At 42.7% G+C, this 20004-nt stretch overlaps 1 protein-coding gene across 4 annotated transcripts in view; it reads left to right on the top strand.

The window, feature by feature from the left end:
* The window catches only part of LOC140349222 (reelin-like), a 114393-nt gene that overhangs the window by 26029 nt on the left and 68360 nt on the right, over positions 1-20004 (top strand). For all 4 annotated transcript variants that reach the window (XM_072435494.1, XM_072435495.1, XM_072435496.1 and 1 more), the window contains exon 3: positions 17475-17613. In XM_072435494.1, coding sequence (XP_072291595.1) covers positions 17475-17613 — 139 coding nt within the window. The remainder of the gene's footprint in view (positions 1-17474; positions 17614-20004) is intronic.

Here is a 20004-nt window from a genome sequence, read left to right as displayed (position 1 = left end):
TTTTTTTTTTTCAAAGAAGTAAAATTCATCTACCTTCCCTGAATTGATAAATATGTCATATATTATTAATTTGAGCTGCAGCAGTGAGCTGTGGCGTGCATTTGCCAAACATGTTAAGAGCAGAGGTCCTGCCTCTGAGGTGGATGTGGACCTGCGAGAGCACAATTGTGGTGTATTTACTGGTTCACTTGATACACACTAGCTCTACTGGCAAATACAGTCCTTTCTCTGAACTCCCACTGTTCCCCAAGGTGTACTGAACATACTCTCCTCCCAATGTGAATGTGTGCCTTTGACTGAGTAGCACATATGTATTTATATGCACATTTGGGTGTATTTTCCCTCTGCTGTTGCATTTGTTTGCATCCAAATGTATGGTGAAATAGTCCAAGGTGACCGAGAGAGCAGAAGGAAAGAAAAACAAGGTCTGGAAATTGATTTTATAGTCATATGTGAAAAATTGTCCATTTTTATTTTTTATTTTTTATTCAGCAGGAGAGAGCAGCAGGCGTAGGCAGCTCATCCCATGTGTGGTCCCTCTTGTGTAAAAGCTCTGTTATTTTCTGCCATGGAGAGAGCTTGGTCCTCTGCCAATGAGTATATGCGAGAAAAGAGAATAAAGACTAAAAGGCAGTGGAGTTTGACATAATTCATCTGTAAACTTGTGGGTTTGAATCATTTTGATAGAGCTAGGGTCACACGTTTCCTTTTTGTAAGGATGTTATACCATATGCTGAATATTTAGAAACAGATTCATTTTTCTCTATTAGGTTCAGCGGTTGCTTAGAACTTTGGATGGTAAGATCACTTTAGTCTTTCTACTAAAACAAGGGCTGCAACAGTTAATCGACTAATTGTGACTTGTCGACTATAAAGAATAATTGTTTTTGTATATTGATAATTATCATTGTTATCTGGACTACACGGACTCAAAAAACCTTTTTTATGACAAAGACAGTGACATTATTCTCTACCTGGAAGCCAGTCATCAAATTTCAACCTTTCTTTGGTTGATAATGTATTTAAAAAGTCTCAATCTACAAAATAAATTTGACTTGTCAATTGAAAAGATAATTGCTGATTAGTTGACCAAAATACCCCAAATAATCATTCGTGACAATAATAATTTTAACGAGATTCTCATTTGAGAAGTATCAATGCTATGAATGGCAGTCATCTTTTTCAGTAGTCTGTTCAAATGATCAAATAACATTGTTTGTTGAAAATTAAATCATTAGTATTTAGTAGGGCTGGACTGCTTTTTTTATTGATCAATCACTAATTGTGGACGAGCATATTTAAGGATCTTTAGCATCACTCTCGGTTTGAAGTCTTTTGAGGGCCGTTTCCCCATCATTCCTGGATCGTGTGTGTGTGTGTGTGTGCATGCGGTGCATTTGTATTTAAAAGTTTGAAATTGTAGTATCATGACAACACTACTGTAATCTGAAATCTGTTGTACATGGTGTTTATTACTTACAAGCTAAAATAACATGTTGTAGGTATTTGATCCACAGCCAAAGTGACCCATATCTGGCCATCGACCTTCTCTGTGTTCGGCCTCGTTAGAAGAGCTGTGCTGTTTCTGTAGCAGTGTTGAGTGCCTCCCGGCCCTTCTGTTTGACACTCACACATGCACATACGCAGAGGTCTATCTAAGTCCGTCCGCTGGTGCCCGCCCCACCTGTCGCCGCTGGTCCCTCGCTGCTCCACAGTTTGTTTGTGGCTTTAATGGTTGAGGAGTGCGACACAGGTTCAGAAAATTAGCACATGTCAGAGCAGATTAATTAAACCTCAGCTCAAACTATTACTCTAAAAGTCATGTTGAATTAAAAATCAAATTAGTTGAGCCTGCTGCTAGACTGAAACATGCCCGCAGAACATAGTCACTCAGGGCTTGCGGTGATGGATGGGCGGGCAGATGTACGGCCAGAATAAAACGGCATGTTCAAGGATGCGCAGTGGGAAAGGGTGTTTGGTGACTTTGCTGAGGTTGCTCCTGTGGCTGGGTGTTGTTCCATGGTTGGCATCATCTACAATCATCTCTGGAGGCCTCCCTATGTCACTTCAATTAGGCCTTTCATTAACACATCATGTTTTTATGTCCAAGAGAATGTAAATGGGTTAATTCCCTTAGGTTGCCTCTGTATACGAAGTTCCAATGTTTCTAAGCTGGTTTAGGGTCGCCACCAGTAAAGCTGCAGAACCCAACTTTTGGCTCTTCATCCCAGCCCAGAACCTGAAGCTCTGACACGAAACTTTAGAGTAAACGGCATGAGCCCCGCAGTCATGGAGGACGAGCAGTGCAGCCTCCCCGTGTTTCAGAGATGAGCGGCTTTTAAGACATTGTTTCAACTGAAATGGGAGTTTGAGCATCACCGTGTGTCAGATCACGACGTGAGAAAGCTTTTACATCACGGGAGATCAGTCGTGATTTTATTCTGACTAAATAAGAAAGAATCGCAGCGCTGACTGATGAGAAGGTTCACTCTGCAACACGTTCTTCTCTTTAGAGCAACGAGAGGAAGGTAAAGGTTTTGGCATGTAACACTCATCAGCCAATCATAAAGCTGCATTGTTTTGCACAGAGGAAAGTCCAGTGTGTGATGTTCTGATCCGAACAGAAGCAGAATTTTGCTTACTTATTTATAAGTATATAAGTATAAATATAAGTCGCACCTCAGCCAAAACTATGAACAAAGGTGCAAGTCCGGAAAATACCGTAAAAATCGCTGTGAAGTGTGAAATGTTTTCAAACTGGACCCCAATGAAAGTTTGTTAGTAACCCCTTAAAAAGGCAGCACCTAAAATCAGATCACATGTCGCTGTCTGCATTTAATTGTAAACATTTTAACAGTTGTGAATGTGGAAGGAAAAGCGTTCTATGCCGCTATATAATGTTTCAGGATGAGAGTGCGTTGGTCATGTGCGAGGGCGCTCAGCTTTGCGTCACTTCAATAAAGCTGTGCATGTGCTAAACATGCATGTGAATGCTAACAATCTGCTACATGGGTTGAGAGAGTTTGGAACAAGTTTAAACATCTTATCTACCAGTCCTTTCTCATTTTAGAAAACCATGCTTTAAAATCTAAGTTTACCTTTATTAAGGATTTAGGCCTAGACCCTTTTTGTGCTGTTTGTCTTTTTATACAATGTTAGACATACATTATATAAATCATAATACAACTTTAATTTTGTATATGATTTAGGGAATCCAAAATACTGGGATCAATAATGGCATTTATTTGAATTGAACACAAAGACATTGCTTTCTCAAGTCTAACCATGGAATCCAGAACATGGGTTCACTTTGGGAGCTCCTGCTGATATCAGATTATTCACATTAAACATTCCTTCCTTATTATTACTTTCCATAGTATCGCGTAGGCGATGCACTTAAAACAGTCTTTGTATAAACCAGGGTGTTCCAACTTATTCTGTACTTTTAGTCTGCGCAGCTCTTACAATATGCATACTGTGTGTGTGTGTGTGTGTGTTTGTATGTTTGTGTGTTTGTTTTTGTGTGTGTGTGTGCGCGTGTGTAGGGGTGTGTGTGTGTGTGTGTGCGTGTGTAGGGGTGTGTGTGTGTGTGTGTGTGCGTGTGCGTGTCTGTGCGTGTGTGCGTGTGTGCGCGTGTGTAGGGGTGTGTGTGTGTGCGTGTGTAGGGGTGTGTGTGTGTGTGCGTGCGTGCGTGCGTGTGTGTGTGTGTGCGTGTGTGTGTGTGTGTGTGCGTATGTGTGCGTGTGCGTGTGTGTGTGTGTGTGTGTGTGTGTGTGTGTGTGTGTGTGCGTGCGTGTGTGTGTGTGTGCGTGCGTGTGTGCGTGTGCGTGTGTGTGTGCGTGTGTGTGTGCGTGTGCGTGTGTGTGTGCGTGTGCGTGTGTGTGCGTGTGCGCGTGTGTGTGCGTGTGCGTGTGCGTGTGTGTGCGTGCGTGTGTGCGTGTGTGATAGTATGGGGACTTGTCCTCAACAGTTTATGGATGATGGATGATAGATGCTGTGACATACAATGAAGGTCCAATGAAAGCACAATTGTCCCCTGGATGAAGTATTTATGCATGAGGAGAAAACGTGTCTGAAAAAATATGTATTTCTATAAATAACAAGCTAAAGAGCTACCAAAATCACTTTTTTTTATTTAGTCTAGTCCATCCAATTAGATAAAGCTATTGTAATAGTGAGTTACAGTTTACCAAAGGTGGTACTTTTCAGAAACCATACTTTTACTATTATTTGAGTAATATTTAGTGTGAAGAAAGTCACAACACTTCAGTTATGTATTTTTGTATCAAATGCTCAAATCTATGGATAATTACATTAACTCACACATACTCAATACTCAAGTAGTAGTTTATCTGTACTATTTTACTAGTACTCGAGTTAGGTCAGTAATAAATATTGTGGTTACTACTTTGTACTTCTCCTTGAGTTATTTTAATCGTACTTGAGCCAAATTACTTGTTGCTGGTCCCAACATTCAGAAGTAAGACTGTGGGCATCTGACAAACAATAAGATTCATTCTAATACACAAAGAGCAAAGTTTACACATTTGCCTCGTCATTACTTGGGACTGTAATGTAAAACATCTCTGTAAAGTAATGTTAAAATGGATACTACATCAAATTGAATTAACCAGTAGTTTTGAACGCTTGCAATTTTTATTTGAAATGTTTATTATTTTTCAGAATTTCCTTTTGTTTTCTTCACAAAATACAACTGTTAGAGCCGGTCAAGACCACCAGTACACCAACAACTGAACACTCTCCACTTTTAATTTTCCCACAGTGCCCCCTTCTCCTCTGCATCAGTGCCACGTTTTATCGCCCATATTAACACACACAGCGTCCTCCTTTGGCAGCACTGGTCTGGAGCCCTGCCACTGAACTACGCCAAATGTAGACGTGATTGACAGGCGCTAAGATGGATGCCCGAACCAGCCAATGGTGTATCAAAGTCGGGTTGTCATGCGCGCGGCTCCCTACAGTGATATTTGGCGTACCAGCTGAGCGCAGAACCACACAATCTCATAGCGTGGGCCCATTGAGCCGGTACAATGCATTAGAGGTCCCGACTTGGCCTGTCATTGCTGTTGTGATATATCATTTATGTCACTATTGTGCGGTATTCACTTGGCACATGTTGACAGGGGCATTATTCCGACGTCTGACACATTCCCATACATTTACAGGCTTTTGATCGCACGTTTCTGCACCATTTAGACAAGCTTTGATCAAATTGAAGCTTGTAATTTGGGAGTCATATTGATTTTCTATAAATATTCCAAGCAGGGAAGTGATTGTGGAGATGTTATAGCGTTGGTATAAAATGTTCCTGCATTGCATTTACTTTAAAGTGAAGGTGTTTTTATTGCTATAATACCTTAAAAAACATGCTTCTCCACAGATCTGACCTGGATCTTTAACAGGTTGCTTGTCTCCATAGAGATCTATGTGTTAAATGCCATACAGTGGGACATTCCAGGCAAGTCAATAACATCTCCATGGAGACCCTCTCCCCGAAAGGTTACAAAGTGCATCTTTAAATGCAAGTCAGAGTGAAATGAAAGTGAAATGAAATCAAAAAATTGTTTTGGGGAATCAAAAAATAAATAGCAGAATTTTTTTTTACATTTTATTATGTTTTGGTTTGTGGAGCTTTTTTGCTTTTTTATTTTATTTTATACGTCAACATTGATACTGAAAGTACTATCTGCTCTAAAAAAAATGTTTAATTACGTATGTATTTGTTGTAGCCACTTTTTTACGTTTTACTTGTGATTAAGCTCTTTCAGTAAAAACAATATCTCACAATCTTATGTGTTTTTGCAAAAGAATTAAGAATGCTGTGATTTAATCTGCATAACCTCTATAGTCCAAATAGTCTCGATGAAAGCCAGTCTTCTGATGGCTAAAACTACAATACGGTATCAAAAGTCCTACTAAACTCAGGCTGACCCCTAAGCTGTAGAAGCAGTTGTTGGTTAAGTACATGTTTAATAACCGTTTGAAAACTAAGCAGATGTCAAATGGTGTGTCGGAGTGGTTCATGTTTTAGAGAGGGCTCATCAGTTTCAAAAGTGCGTCTCATAATCTCATTTTTCTGTCACAAAGTGTGGCATTGGGCTCTAATGCCAGTGCTGGCCCCACAGTGTGAAGTCGCTGCCAGCCTGAGCCACCAATGGCCCATCTGCTCCATCAGGGAGAAATCACACTCCATGTATTTGACTTGTTTAGTGCTTGGCTGTGAAATGCTCATTAACTTTGCAAAGTGACTTATAAAGACAAATCAAAATGCTGCATCCAGAAAGTGATGTTCAAGTGGACACACAAACAGATGTGACTCTGGTGTTTACAAATGGAACACAAATTGTTGGCGCGGCGCGAAACGTGTTAGCAGACGGTATCGGCCAGTTTGAAGCGATGATATCAAAACGGTTGTCATTCCCTCTGTAACTGTGACATCCTCTGCCAGCTGTTGATTGTTTGTCATCTTAAATGTTTTGGGGGGAAGAACAAATGTCTGCCTCAACTTGTTAGAAAACTGGAATATTCCCAGTCACTCAGTGCACTACATTAAGACAGGACTAAAGGGTTGCATTCTCTAAACTCTTATGTGTTGCCATTAATATTATTTAGCTGCAACAATATATTGGCAACAGTGTTTGCAATCCTCCTCCAAGATCCCCATGTGGCTCCTTATTGCATTAGCATTGGCCCCTGAGACATGTGCTGTGAATGGTCCATTGTGCTCTGTTGAATTTGTGCACTGCCTGTTATAGCTTAAAGCTAAAACAAACAAAGTCATTAATAACCTACTTTACATATGCACAGATTCGTTATAATACAATACTGGAGGCTATGCCAGTGACTTAGGCATATAGGACATGAGTGTTAATTTTTTTCACATCACTGGTATCACTTTCACCCATTCATGATCTGTACAATATTTCAATCTTAACTATGATATTTATTAAAATGTCTTTCTTATTGTTTTTTCTTATAGTTTTTTCAATTTTATAACAATAAATATCAAACAAAAAAGAGGGCATAGATTTGTGCAAATATCTGAGAGATTAAAGTATTTATTTATTGAGATGTAGCATCTCTTTTTCAGGAAAGTCCTGGCCCCAAAGGGGAGGAGTGCATGTTCTCCCTGTGGAGCAACACAGGGAGAACATGCATTATATATATATATATATATATATATATATTTAATTTTTTGACAAGGATTCAGATTTGTTGATTGTTTAGAGAAAGGACATTTGTTAATACAATATCTCCTGTAGTGTTTTAGCAGGTTGTGGTTTTACAATAAAAATGTAAATGCCCTTAACCACTGCACCCCCAGCGAAGCACAAATCAAGTTTTTATTTAATTGGTGACCACACTTGAGTTTTAGAAAGACCTACCAATTTAAAAGCCAAACAGAATCCTTATATTCAGGTGTGGTTCTCCCTAAAGATTTGTCAACACTTTTAGAGAAAAACTAGACATGCCTTTTTTACCCACTATCAAGAAATACCTTGAAAAATGTATTCTTATTCCATATTTAAGTAGAAGGATTGAAACTAGTAAAATGAATGTTTGCCCAGATTTCTCCATTTATTTCATACTCTCCAAATTTCCATCCCCGAGTGGAATAAAACAATCTCTCGATTTATATGGCAAGGTTAAAAAAAACGAGTATTCAGTTCAGAATTCTACAATTATCAAAAGAAAAAGGAGGCTGGAGTCTGTACAGAATATGATGTAACCTGATGCCGGTATGTACAGACCAGTTAATCATTTGATTACTAAATTAGATGACAATGATTTGATAATCATAAGAGATTATTTTAGAGGGTCTGGATATGGTCTGGATAACAAAAGGTATTTACAAAAAAGTCACTGACTGATCTAAATTATATAAATGCATTAACAATTTGGACAGCCACAAAACTAAATATATTAAAAATAAATGGGAAATAGAGAGTAATTTTGTTTTGACTGATGAAGAATGGGAACATGTGTGTACACCACAAAGTCTGGAAAGAATTCTGTTGGAAGATTGTCTCCCATTTTTCCACAACCCCATTTTAAAGTGCTCATTATTCACAAGGAAACGCTAAATGTTGGAGAAATGATGGTTGCCTGGCGGCCCACCATTACCATGTGTTCTGGCCGTGTCCTCTTGCTCACAAATGGAGTGGACTTAACAATACACTGCAGATTATTTTTGACATCATCATCCCACTCAAACAACCACGTATTTGGTCTTAAAACATGAACACAATAAATAGATATCTCTGGAGGAAACGGCCATCACTAAAGAATGGATGACACAAGAACTGGGCCGACATTATAATTGACATACGGAAAATAGAACAATCACATTTGGACTTTGGACTAAATGGAATGATTATTTTGGATTTTCTGTGCCTTCATTTTCTTTTTTATTTGGTCTCATTTCTTTCTTTTTGTATTTAATTTATCCTTTCTGGTCTTGCTCCATTTCTTTCTTTTTGTCATTTAATGTTTTATATATATTGAAAATGAAAAATGTTCCTACAATATATCACTTTTTCTTGCATATTCTCAGATTTGACATCTGCATTTAGATAAGATAAGATGAGCCTTTACTTGTCCCACAATGGGGAAATTCCACTGTTGCAACACAAAGTAGGTACAGAAGTAAATAATAAAAAACAGATAACTTATAAAAAAAGCTCTTATAAACTTGTAAAAAACACTTATAGAAAAGCTATTGTAAGAACCCGAGGTGACGAGAGCGCTCACCCTTTTGATGCGGGCGACCTCGGTGTCAGGACAGCGGAGGCGTTTCTCGTTGCTGAGACGATGAAAGCGTCCGCCGTGCGTCTCGTCCATCTCTCCGGACGTATCCAGGGGACGCCCAGCTGGTTTTGTCCCGTAGCGTGTTGCTTTACTGGCACATTCGAGATTTAGATCTCATTGAATAATGCGTTTCTACCGTCGCTCTCCGCTGCTCAGACATGAAAAGAGCCAGTTTCCATATTTGCATTTCTACGCCTGAGTGTATTTTTCGAGCAGGAATAGAGACGATGTGAGAAGTCCCAGAACTCCTGTGTCCTGGAGTGCATCAGGCTGCCTTTTCATCTTCACCTGCTCCAACTGCGCTGCTTTAGACAGACCTCTGCCTCTTTTTACATTTTATCAAGCTACCTGTTTCTTTTATGTTCCCTTTTATTCATGGTCCAGCTTTAGATTCATTTATATATTTACTAATTCATAATCAAGTCAATTTATCATGTAGCATATATTGTGTTTTTAAAATAACATTTGCAGTCAATTTCAATATTTAAAGGGAATATTCACAGTTTTTAATGATTCACACACAAAAAAAACACAATTTGATACTTCACTTGTGCAACTGTATAAATGGAGATAAGTTTGTTATCTTAAGTTCGGGAGCAGGACCACGCCCCTTCCTGCGGCTACACTACTTAATCATCCAGATCACACACACCTGTGTTCGTGATTTCCGTGCACACGCTCCATGGCGGCGGGAGCCTCGCTTGAAAACACACTCGGTCCCGACCTTTCTATGGATCAACTCGACCTCGTTCCTTTCGATGCATCGGCCCAGCACAGGCGCGCCACACCGGGCCATCCTCCACTGGTGTCCCACTAGGACCGGTCCGGTCCCATCAGCTGTTCTCACAGGCTCTGCTCTCGCTCACGGCCAGGCTCCCGTCAGCAGACCGGCGTCCCACCTCGCATCACTTCTGCTAGTCCGGTATTGAGATCACCGTGCGTCCTGTGCCCTCCTCCCAGCGCTCCGGTCTTTCCAGCGCCCGCGTCATCCCAGCCTCATCCCGCGGCCTCGCTCGTTAAGCGCCCACCGCACGCGCTCGTCATTTCTCTCTACATTGACCGTCCGCGTGGACTCCAGACCACGGCACCGTCATCAAATCATGATGTTTTAAACTTCTTTTGCGCTCACAATTCCCGTTAACTCTCGTTCCACTGCGGAGCGCGCTCTGCCCCGCCCACTTTCGCGGGCAGGAGCGGCTCCTCCAGGTAAAGTATCCTCACCCTCGTCTCCTTCCTCCTCCGTCGTTTCCTTCCTCCTCCGTTGTCTCCTTCCTTCCGCACCGAGCTGCCCTTGGAGCCAGACTCTCACCTCTTTCAAGCATTAATTCACCTTACTCGCTCACCCCTCCCGCATCGCTCAAAATAACAATAAATACATACAACGTATGTATGTTTATTATAAAATAATGAAAACGTATATTAAAAAAAAAAAAAAAAACTTGCCCTGCCATCTCTCCCCCCTCCTCTCCTTCCCCATCGTTAATCTTCTGGCACCGTTACCATCGCCAAGTTACATAGTTTTATCGCGTTGCCACGTTCCGGCAGGTTCTGCGTTTTATCCTCTGGCACTGCGTTGCCAGGTTCTGTGTTTTATCTAGCACTGCGTTGCCAGGTTCCTGCGGTTTATCCTCTGGCACTGCGTTGCCAGGTTCCTGCGGTTTATCCTCTGGCACTGCGTTGCCAGGTTCTGAGTTTTATCCTCTGGCACTGCGTTGCCAGGTTCTGCGTTTTATCCTCTAGCACTGCGTTGCCCGGTTCTGCATTTTATCCTCTAGCACTGCGTTGCCAGGTTCCTGCGTTTTATCCTCTGGCACTGCGTCGCCAGGTTCCTGCGGTTTATCCTGTGGCACTGCGTCGCCAGGTTCCTGCGTTTTATCCTCTGGCACTGCGTCGCCAGGTTCCTGCGGTTTATCCTGTGGCACTGCGTCGCCAGGTTCCTGCGTTTTATCCTCTGGCACTGCGTCGCCAGGTTCCTGCGTTTTATCCTCTGGCACTGCGTCGCCAGGTTCCTGCGTTTTATCCTCTGGCTACGTCGCCAGGTTCCTGCGTTTTATCCTCTGGCTACGTCGCCAGGTTCCTGCGGTTTACCCTATGGCTTGGCGTGCCAGGTTCCAGCATTTTATCCTCAAGCTCTGCGTTGCCAGGTTCCAGCATTTCATCCCGTTACCGCGTTTTGGTCTGACTCAAAGTTGCCAGCTTATAGCTTCGGTTACAGTCTTTACCAGGTTCTAAAGTTTCCATCCTTGGGCACCGCGTTGCCACGTTCCCGCATTTTATCCTCGGGCGTTCCGTCATTTTATCCTCGGGCGTTCCGTCATTTTATCCTCGGGCGTTCCGGCATTTTATCCTCGGGCACCGCGTATCCTCTGGCACCGCGTTGTCACGTTCCGGCATTTTATCCTCTGGCACCGCGTCGTCACGTTCCGGCATTTTATCCTCGGGCACCGCATTGCCACGTTCCGGCACTTTATCCTCGGGCGTTCCGCCATTTCATCCTCTGGCACCGCGTTGCCACGTTCCGGCATTTCATCCTCGGGCACCGCGTTGTCACGTTCCGGCATTTCATCCTCGGGCACCGCGTTGTCACGTTCCGGCATTTCATCCTCGGGCACCGCGTTGCCATGTTCCGGCATTTCATCCTCGGGCACCGCGTCGCCAGGTTCCGGCGTTTTATCCTCTGGCTTTACGTCGCCAGGTTCCAGCCTCATTCCTTCCATTCCTTTTCCTCCCGTCCTTTACCCTCGCTCTCGCTCACCCGCTCTCTTTCTCCCCCTTCCTCCTTCTCCCTCCCTCTCGCTGGGTTCATGCCAGGCCCCGCTCTTATCCAGCGAAAGGTTGCAATTTTCTCTTCCTGGGTCACTAGGCCTCACTTTTTCTCATTTATTTCTAAATTAAACCAAATCCGAACAAGTGTGTCTCTTCTTCATGCCCCCTCTTTCATGCTCGCGCTCTACCCCCTCATGCTCTCTCCCCCAGGCACCGGGATGCCAGATCTCCTCCTCGTCCTCCCCCTAACCATGAACTCTACCTTTACTAAATATTTCTCCCTCAGGCACCGGGATGCCAGACCCCCCCCCCCCCCCCCCCCCCCCCCCCCTCTGTCTCATGCTCTCCTGACACTGGGTTGCCAGGTCTCTTATTTCCCCCTTTTCTAACCCCCCCTCGGCACCGGGATGCCAGGTCGACTTTCTTCCCCCCCTTCTCCCCTCGGCACCGGGATGCCAGGTCTACTTTCTTTCCCCCTTCGGCACCGGGATGCCAGGTCTACTTTCTTTTCCCCCTTCTCTCCTCGGCACCGGGATGCCAGGTCTACTTTCTTTTCCCCCTTCTCTCCTCGGCACCGGGATGCCAGGTCTACTTTCTTTCCCCCCTCGGCACCGGGATGCCAGGTCTACTTTCTGGTCAACCCCCCCCTTTCCCCCCGGCACTGGGATGCCATGTCTCCTCCTTCCGCGTTCATGCAGCCTCTTCGCTCTTCCCTCATGCAGCCTCTTCGCTCTTCCCTCATGCAGCCTCTTCGCTCTTCCCTCATGCAGCCTCTTCGCTCATGCAGCCTCTTCGCTCATGCAGCCTCTTCCCTCATGCAGCCTCTTCGCTCATGCAGCCTCTTCGCTCATGCAGCCTCTTCGCTCATGCAGCCTCTTCGCTCATGCAGCCTCTTCGCTCATGCAGCCTCTTCGCTCATGCAGCCTCTTCGCTCATGCAGCCTCTTCGCTCATGCAGCCTCTTCGCTCATGCAGCCTCTTCGCTCATGCAGCCTCTTCGCTCATGCAGCCTCTTCGCTCATGCAGCCTCTTCGCTCATGCAGCCTCTTCGCTCATGCAGCCTCTTCCCTCATGCAGCCGCTTCCCCCTTCGGGCACCGGGATGCCGCCTCTTCCCCCTTCGGGCACCGGGATGCCGCCATGTTTTGGAGTCCTCCAAACAGCAGCTGGTTATACCAACTTTACCACGCAGATCATTCCCTTGGGACAAGCCCTGCATCGCCCACCTCCCGACCCTAACGTCTTCGGTTCATCACTCCAAAGTGTCGTCATTCTCATCCAGTCCATCAAGTTGCTGCTGCACTTTGATACACCGTTCTATCAGCCGGTTTGGGGGTTCTTTAAGACCAATGCTATAAGGATTGCTGTCTTCCTGTCGGGCCATTCATGTTCATGGCCGTCCAGTCCGATGACCCTGTATCAACAAATACATTCAGAACATTTACTACCGAGGTGGAACATCATCGACCCCAGTTCCTCCAACCTCAGCTACCACGTTTTGTTTCACACATAAGCTCCGCTTCAGGTGCTTCAGTCTTCCTAGACCATCCAGCTCCGTTAACGTTCCTTCCATCATGGCTTCGTTCTACCCTCACCACGTTTTAACATTAACTAATTACTTCCCTTTCACCTTCGACTACCAGTCACATTGCAAGTACTCAAGCCTACCCGAGTGGCATCGACGTCTTTTCAGGCGCGTTCCCCTGCTCAGAGGCCGTCTTGTCCACAATAGTTCTCCTCACCCTGGCATCAAGGACCTCCAACCAACGCTTAAGTCTTCCCCTAAAACAGCAGGACTACTGTGGTAACAAAATCTATTCCGAGCCCCTTTGCAGTCCGTCCAGACCTTGTGCACTGGTCGTCAAGTGGCACTTCCCAGCAGGACTCAGGATCTGGTTCATCCTTTACTTAAAGTCGTTCCACGCCTGGTCCCCACATTTCCTACCAAACTTTTCCCACATTGGCGCTGCCACATCTGCCTCCAGTTAAGGCGTCGTTGACTGCCTCATTATATCGTGGAGCACGGGTTCTCCATGACTTTCCAGGTCTACACACACCATTACCTCCTTGTCCTCCATTCTGCCAATCTCGTTAAGCTTCTTTTGGGGGTATTGAGGCCCGGGAGCCTTCAGCCCTCATCTCAAGAAGACCCAAAACGGCATCAACTTCGTACATTCGTGTTGTTCATGTTTCTCCCCTGCCAATAAACACCTTGCATCGTATCTGGGGTTGTGGTCCTTGCTAGTGAACTGTAACTAATGTGAGTTTATGTATATTCTAACAAGATTATTATTGAATGCATTTGAATACCTCACATTTCCCCCCTGTGGACCCTGCCCTTTGTGGTGCAACTCTCTGGTGGGTTTTAGCCCCGTAGCTGTTTTCCAGATAATGTTTCCATTGCTTTGAAAGCGTACATACATTGCAATCTTAGCAATTTGAACATCTGCAGGGATTCTCAAATTGCACCAGGGCAACGTGGTAGACAGACCGCAATCCGGCTGTATCCTCTTCTGTGTTTTTCAGTGCGTGCTTAATGATGTAAAAGGGCAGAAAAAACACTCGCTGTTTGTTTGTGGGCGAGAGGTTTAGGGGCTGCACAATGAGATGCGAGCAAATCAAAATCAGTTTGAACTGTCAAAGATCAAAGAAAGAACTGCTGAACTGTTTTGTAATTTATGAGATTCTTGTAATAGTTTTGCAGGTCATAGTGCAATATTCTCAATTTCACCACATTTTATTTGAAAACTGTATTAATATTAAACATAAGCCAGTGTTTTCTTTATACATGGGCGAGCTGAGTGCTTCGCAGGCTCAAACAATGCAGGATATCGCTCTGCTTCATTAGTCAGTGTTTTCTTGATAATAAAATGTCACTTTTTAAAGGGGGCATATCCAATTTTGAATGAGTGAAGAAGCGTTAACACCCACTTGCCTCACACTGATGTTGAACCGTGACGATGGCACTTGTTTCCACATCGTTCTCATCCAGCAGCTTCTCTGATTGGATAAAAGTGACGACCTCTGACGCCTCATTATTCATTCACCAAAATGCCTTTTCCTGTGAATATAGAACATATTCACAATCTACAAGGAGTAAAAGGTGTTTAACTGAGCTAGAAGAAATATAAGTCAGTTACCGGCACTTTGATATTTTTTATACACGGCAATAGCAGTGCAAATGTGGGGTTGGGAGAGACATTGGCCATGCAATATTCTTTAACATGCTCTACAAATACCGTACTATCCTGCTCATGGGACACAGGAAACGTGTCTGTGTGTGTCTGTGTCTGTGTCTGTGTCTGTGTCTGTGTGTGTAGGTGCTTGTGTCTCTGTGTCTGTGTCTGTGTGTGTGTGTGTCTGTTTGTGTGTGTAGGTGCGTGTCTCTGTGTGTGTGTGTGTCTGTGTGTAGGTGCGTGTCTCTGTGTGTGTGTATCTGTGTGTAGGTGCGTGTGTGTGTGTGTGTGTCTGTGTGTAGGTGCGTGTGTGTGTGTGTGTGTTGGTTCAGACTGTGTAGTGAAGGTGCTTGGCAAACTACAGCCCTATTTCTCTGTGATTAGTCTCAGTCTGTTCTTCCAGCAGCAGCGGCTCATGAGGAGGGCAAGAGGCGCTCTGCAACTCGTAAATCTGACACATTAGGCCTACACACCGGGCGCACTCGCATGTAATGACACAATATGTTGATGGAGCAGGCAACATTACACGAACTGCAAGGATTTGATGAATATTTAAACTGAAACATAAAGGGTTGTGTTGTGTAGTTTAGATTAGGGCTGCAACAAACAATTCAATTTGATTAGTTGACGGGTCAAACAAATATTTCAATTGCACATTAAGACTTTAATGATACAAGTTGCAACTAATTAAAGATTGAAATATGTAAACTGAAGGCTTCTACAAAGAGAATATTTACGAATAAAGTGTGCTATTGATGAAAAATAGAAATTGTATATACTTATTTGCCTTTTTGATTCAATATTGACAATGTCTTTGTTATAAAAGGTATTTTTGCATGAGTTTAGAGTCTGTATAATCCAAATTACGATGATCAATTATTTTTTGTATTCGACTGGTCATGATTAGTTGATTAATTGTTGCAGCCCTAGACTAGATTCTGTAGCGCAGAAATTAGATATTTTCCCTTTGTACCATTGTATTGAAATTGTATTGATAGTTTAAAAAATCAGAACAGAAAAAAATAGGATCTTTTCTGAATAAGGCTTTATTTATTTCAGTTTATTGTCTTAAAAGAGTGTTTTTCAATACCACTGTGGTATTGTAATTGGTATTGAGTATTGGAATCGAGATTTTAGTATTGTGATGACACTAATCCCATAGAGCAGCCGTTCCCTGCAGCGACGTGGCCCCCGTATCGATCCAGAACACTCTCAGGGCCCTTCAATTACAATTCACACTCTTATTTAAAATAATATACCATGATTTTCCTTTTAAATTGAAACCAAAATATATTTTTGTCCCTGATAAATAAACGATTCAGACTGCCACACGCTGTCTGCATCTAATTATGAAACGCTTATCTGGAAAACCTGTCACAAAGAGCTGGACACATCGATAAAATACTTTTTTTCACCATCATCACCATCTGCAAAAGCTGCTCTAAAGTTGTACATTCACCGGAAATTCATGCCTGTTAATAGTGCCAAATAGTTTGTGAGAGCTAGAAACTATATACATTTAAATGTCTACTTCCTATTTTCATGGTTTGAAAATGAGGTACTCGCAATATTATTTAGTAGTCTACTTAAGTACAAATGTTCAAAACTTCCTCTCCTTTTCAGTCACAGATAAGAGTCACAATAGTTGATCCCACCTACAATATTTATTGCGCCGGTTGCTGCCTGGCCTCTGTAAAGCCATTTGGTTTGAGTAAATAATGATGTTTGCCTACAGTGACTGATGCATCCGGCCACGTCCTGCCCTTGCCCTCTGCGTTATAAAGAAAAGATTGTGTGACATGATGCCATTACACCGATGCAATCATAGAAGGACACGGACCCTCATTAATACAAGCACTCTTGTTGAGTAGGATGGAAATAGATCAAATGTAGAGCGGGCACAGCATAGGCAGAGTGGGAACAGGTACAAGAACTGATATGTAATAACTTTTAACAACTCGTAATTCACTGTACTGCCATAGGAAGTGTAAATGATCATCAGCAGATTGTTTTTGCTTTATCATGGTTTTGGCTTAATGGAAACATATACAGCCAGACTTGAAGGATGATTTGAGGCGTTTGGATTAAATTATGGATAGAGATGTCCCAATATCACATTTTAGCTTTAAGTTTATTGTGCGAAGAAACAACTGTTATACACGATTATTGACACATAACACATCTAAAGAAAAATCCTTAATTGTTATTTAAATACATTTCTATTCCAATTGTATGTGACCAGCTTCATATAATCAAATTTTCTGAATGCAAAATTACAGTTATTGTGATATAAACAGCCAGTTAAAAAGCACTGTATCAATGTAATCTGTGCACCAAAAGTGCACAGATTACATTGAAACGAATTTTAAAATAGTCATAATTCATTTTTACTATTATATTGTGATATGGATCATCTCAATTATCTCAATTATATATTAATAATATTGACATAGAGTTTTTTTTTTTTTTTCCAATGTGCCTTATCTCTAACTATGTAGAGGTGGCAAAAAATGTGTATCACAATTTTCAGATGACGATTTCAATTTGATCACGATTCATATAAACGTTGTATTTTTATATTGAAAGTTCACTACAAATCCACTGAGTCACTGAGTCAGGGCATTGCTGAGGCTGACTAATCTGTGTTGATGAAGAAAACTATTTAGTTTGAGATGTTTATCACAGATTCCCCTTCTCTTTTGCAGGTGTGTTGCCAGAGCGACAGTTCAGTGGGACCCAGTTCGTTTGCAGTGTGGTTGCGTCCCATGTGAGCCACCAGCCTTCGACCAGTTTTAGTTTTGTGTGGATCGCTCCGCCACCAGGAACTGGCTGTGTCAACTTCCTGTAAGTACATCTGCTTTTTTTGTCTTGCCTTTTTTGACACATTTCTGCCATAACCCTAACCCTAATACTTAACCTTAACCGATTTAAGAAATAAACTCGCTCCATTAGAAAAGTCACACAGTGCACATTCAAGTTTGATGAAAATGATGGAAGATGAAACTGGTTTGGGACCAGTTTGAGTTCTAAAATATACTTGCTTTGGAAATTTTGTGTCACGATTATTATGCCCATAATAATTGCCATTAACGATAATATCACGATAATTAAAACCACCGACTGTTGAAACATTTTGGTATTGCACTTTGTTATAGGTGAACACAACAACACTATATACAAGAATATTCTGGATAAGTGGCATTTTCTGTTCAATCTGGGGGTAAAATGGCGATTAAACTTTGATAAGAGACGACTATTTTATGGTCATTTCACATGGAATTCACTTGAAATACTCATACATCCACATAAAATTTGTGTATGTATGAGTATTTTGTAGATATCCCATCCCTATTCCAGGTTTATTTCCTGGAGTTTAGTCCTGGTTTTGTCTATATTTTAATGTCGTCTATGTGCAAATGTGAACACCCCCTGAAACTCTATCTCACCCTGTTTCTAAAGCCAAGTGGATCCTCAAAATTTGACGTATACAACATGTGTGGGAAGGATGTCTGGTGCTGTTTACAGTTTACCTTAAACGAGGTACTTAAACCCGCTTGTTGTAGTAACAGGTTCGTGTATTCAAAAGTCATAGAAACAAGACTTTCCAATCAATGGCAGTTTCCACTTTCTCATTGGAAAACATGCAAGTCGTAGCCCGGACCCTCCCATTCCCCTGGGACGGGCGTGGACTGTGACACAGAGTCTGGGTCACGGCGCAGTCTGGTGGTTATTGCACACGGGGCCCCTCTGCGTTCACTTATATCGTGTAAATCAAATCTGTCACAAGTCGCTCTTACGTCAAGCGTTTGAGAGTTTGTCCCGGCTCCGTCAGGCCCTGTTGATTTTTATCTGTGTGGTCTTTTTCGAAACACCCTCTATTTACCCTTCCCCTTTGTTAGACTGGCTGGAGATTTACTGTTTAGCGCAGATAATTTGTCAAAATGCAATTAACAGCTGTGCCGAGACACCAGATTAAATAAGTATGCAAAGTCACCACAGCGGAGTGCTTGAAACCCAAGTTTCCAAAGCGTTGTTATTACATCACAGACTCACGATTGCAGTTAAAACATTGCAAACACCCAGTTGTTATTTGCTGATTAACTACGAACACATACAAAACTAACTAAACTAAACTGCATTTTTGGCAGCGGTTAGAATAATCATTGAATTCCTCCAGGGACGTGGTAAACTATGAGACAGACTTTTGCAAAGCGACAGAAGGATCGAGTTTGGGGATTCACTAAAGTGGCAGTGCCATTTAGACAATATCCACCGTGCCAAGCAGATTTAGTTGCTCTGTGTTTGCCAGAAAACATATTTACTGTGGCGCGTCTGTCCTCTTACTGGGATTGTGGGTCCGTGTTGTCAATTGTGGGGCTGTGCTGTGTCTTTGCTGTGGATGAGGGACAGTTTGCCGGCAGTGATTACGGCCCAGGCTGGCAGGGGGCCACGACTCTGTGACAATACAGCCCCCCGGCTGACCTTATCAAAGTCAACCAGTTACTCTGCATCTGGCACCCGCTGCGCACAGAAAACTCAGATACGTTACACTCGGGGCCTGGTCTAGTTTGGAGCTTTGTGGTGACCAGAAGAGCATAAGACAGGTTAGGACTCTATGAGGAGACTTTTGTGCCCCTCAAATAGACATTTACTTGGATTTACAGCGTTGTTAGTGCAAGTCTGTTTATGTGTTCTAAAGCCAAAAAGTAGAGTTATTTTACCAAAATAGTTTGTTACATATTTCAAATGTGATTAGCTTACCCAAATCTAAAACGTCAAGTTAGAATTGTTAAACATTTTAATTTATTTTTTTCATTTATCATTAGGTCATGTTTTGAACTTTGTCTGTTGTTGTGCTTATTTAAAGGTGCATTTTGTAACTTTTCTGGTTGGGGGTCCGCTAACTGCCTGGTTCCATCGACTAATAGAATGACTGCCTCAAATGTAATGATCCAAAATGACTTAAAAAGCCTATTATGGTCATAAATACAAAAATATAGCCGCAAGCGGCAATGATCGGCCCTCGCTACGCCGCCGCCACGCCGCAAGAGGAGGGGGCGCTAACGCGCCCCAATTGTCCTTTTATTACGCCTACTGCTGAATCTGTGACGCTGTCACATCTTCTCCCCTTTGTTTTACCATCAAAAAGCAATTTTATTTTGAATTCTTGGCAAAATGTGCGGCTTTGCCGCACATACACCGTGACTCTTAGAATAAAAATGTGGATAACTTTTG

Source organism: Eucyclogobius newberryi, unplaced genomic scaffold (genome assembly GCF_026437365.1).
Source record: "Eucyclogobius newberryi isolate DKJ021-1_F unplaced genomic scaffold, fEucNew1.0.hap1 SCAF_7, whole genome shotgun sequence".
In the NCBI taxonomy this organism is placed as follows: Eukaryota; Metazoa; Chordata; class Actinopteri; order Gobiiformes; family Gobiidae; genus Eucyclogobius; species Eucyclogobius newberryi.
Note: the sequence above shows the minus strand (reverse complement) of the source record. Positions and strands in the feature narration are given on the sequence as shown.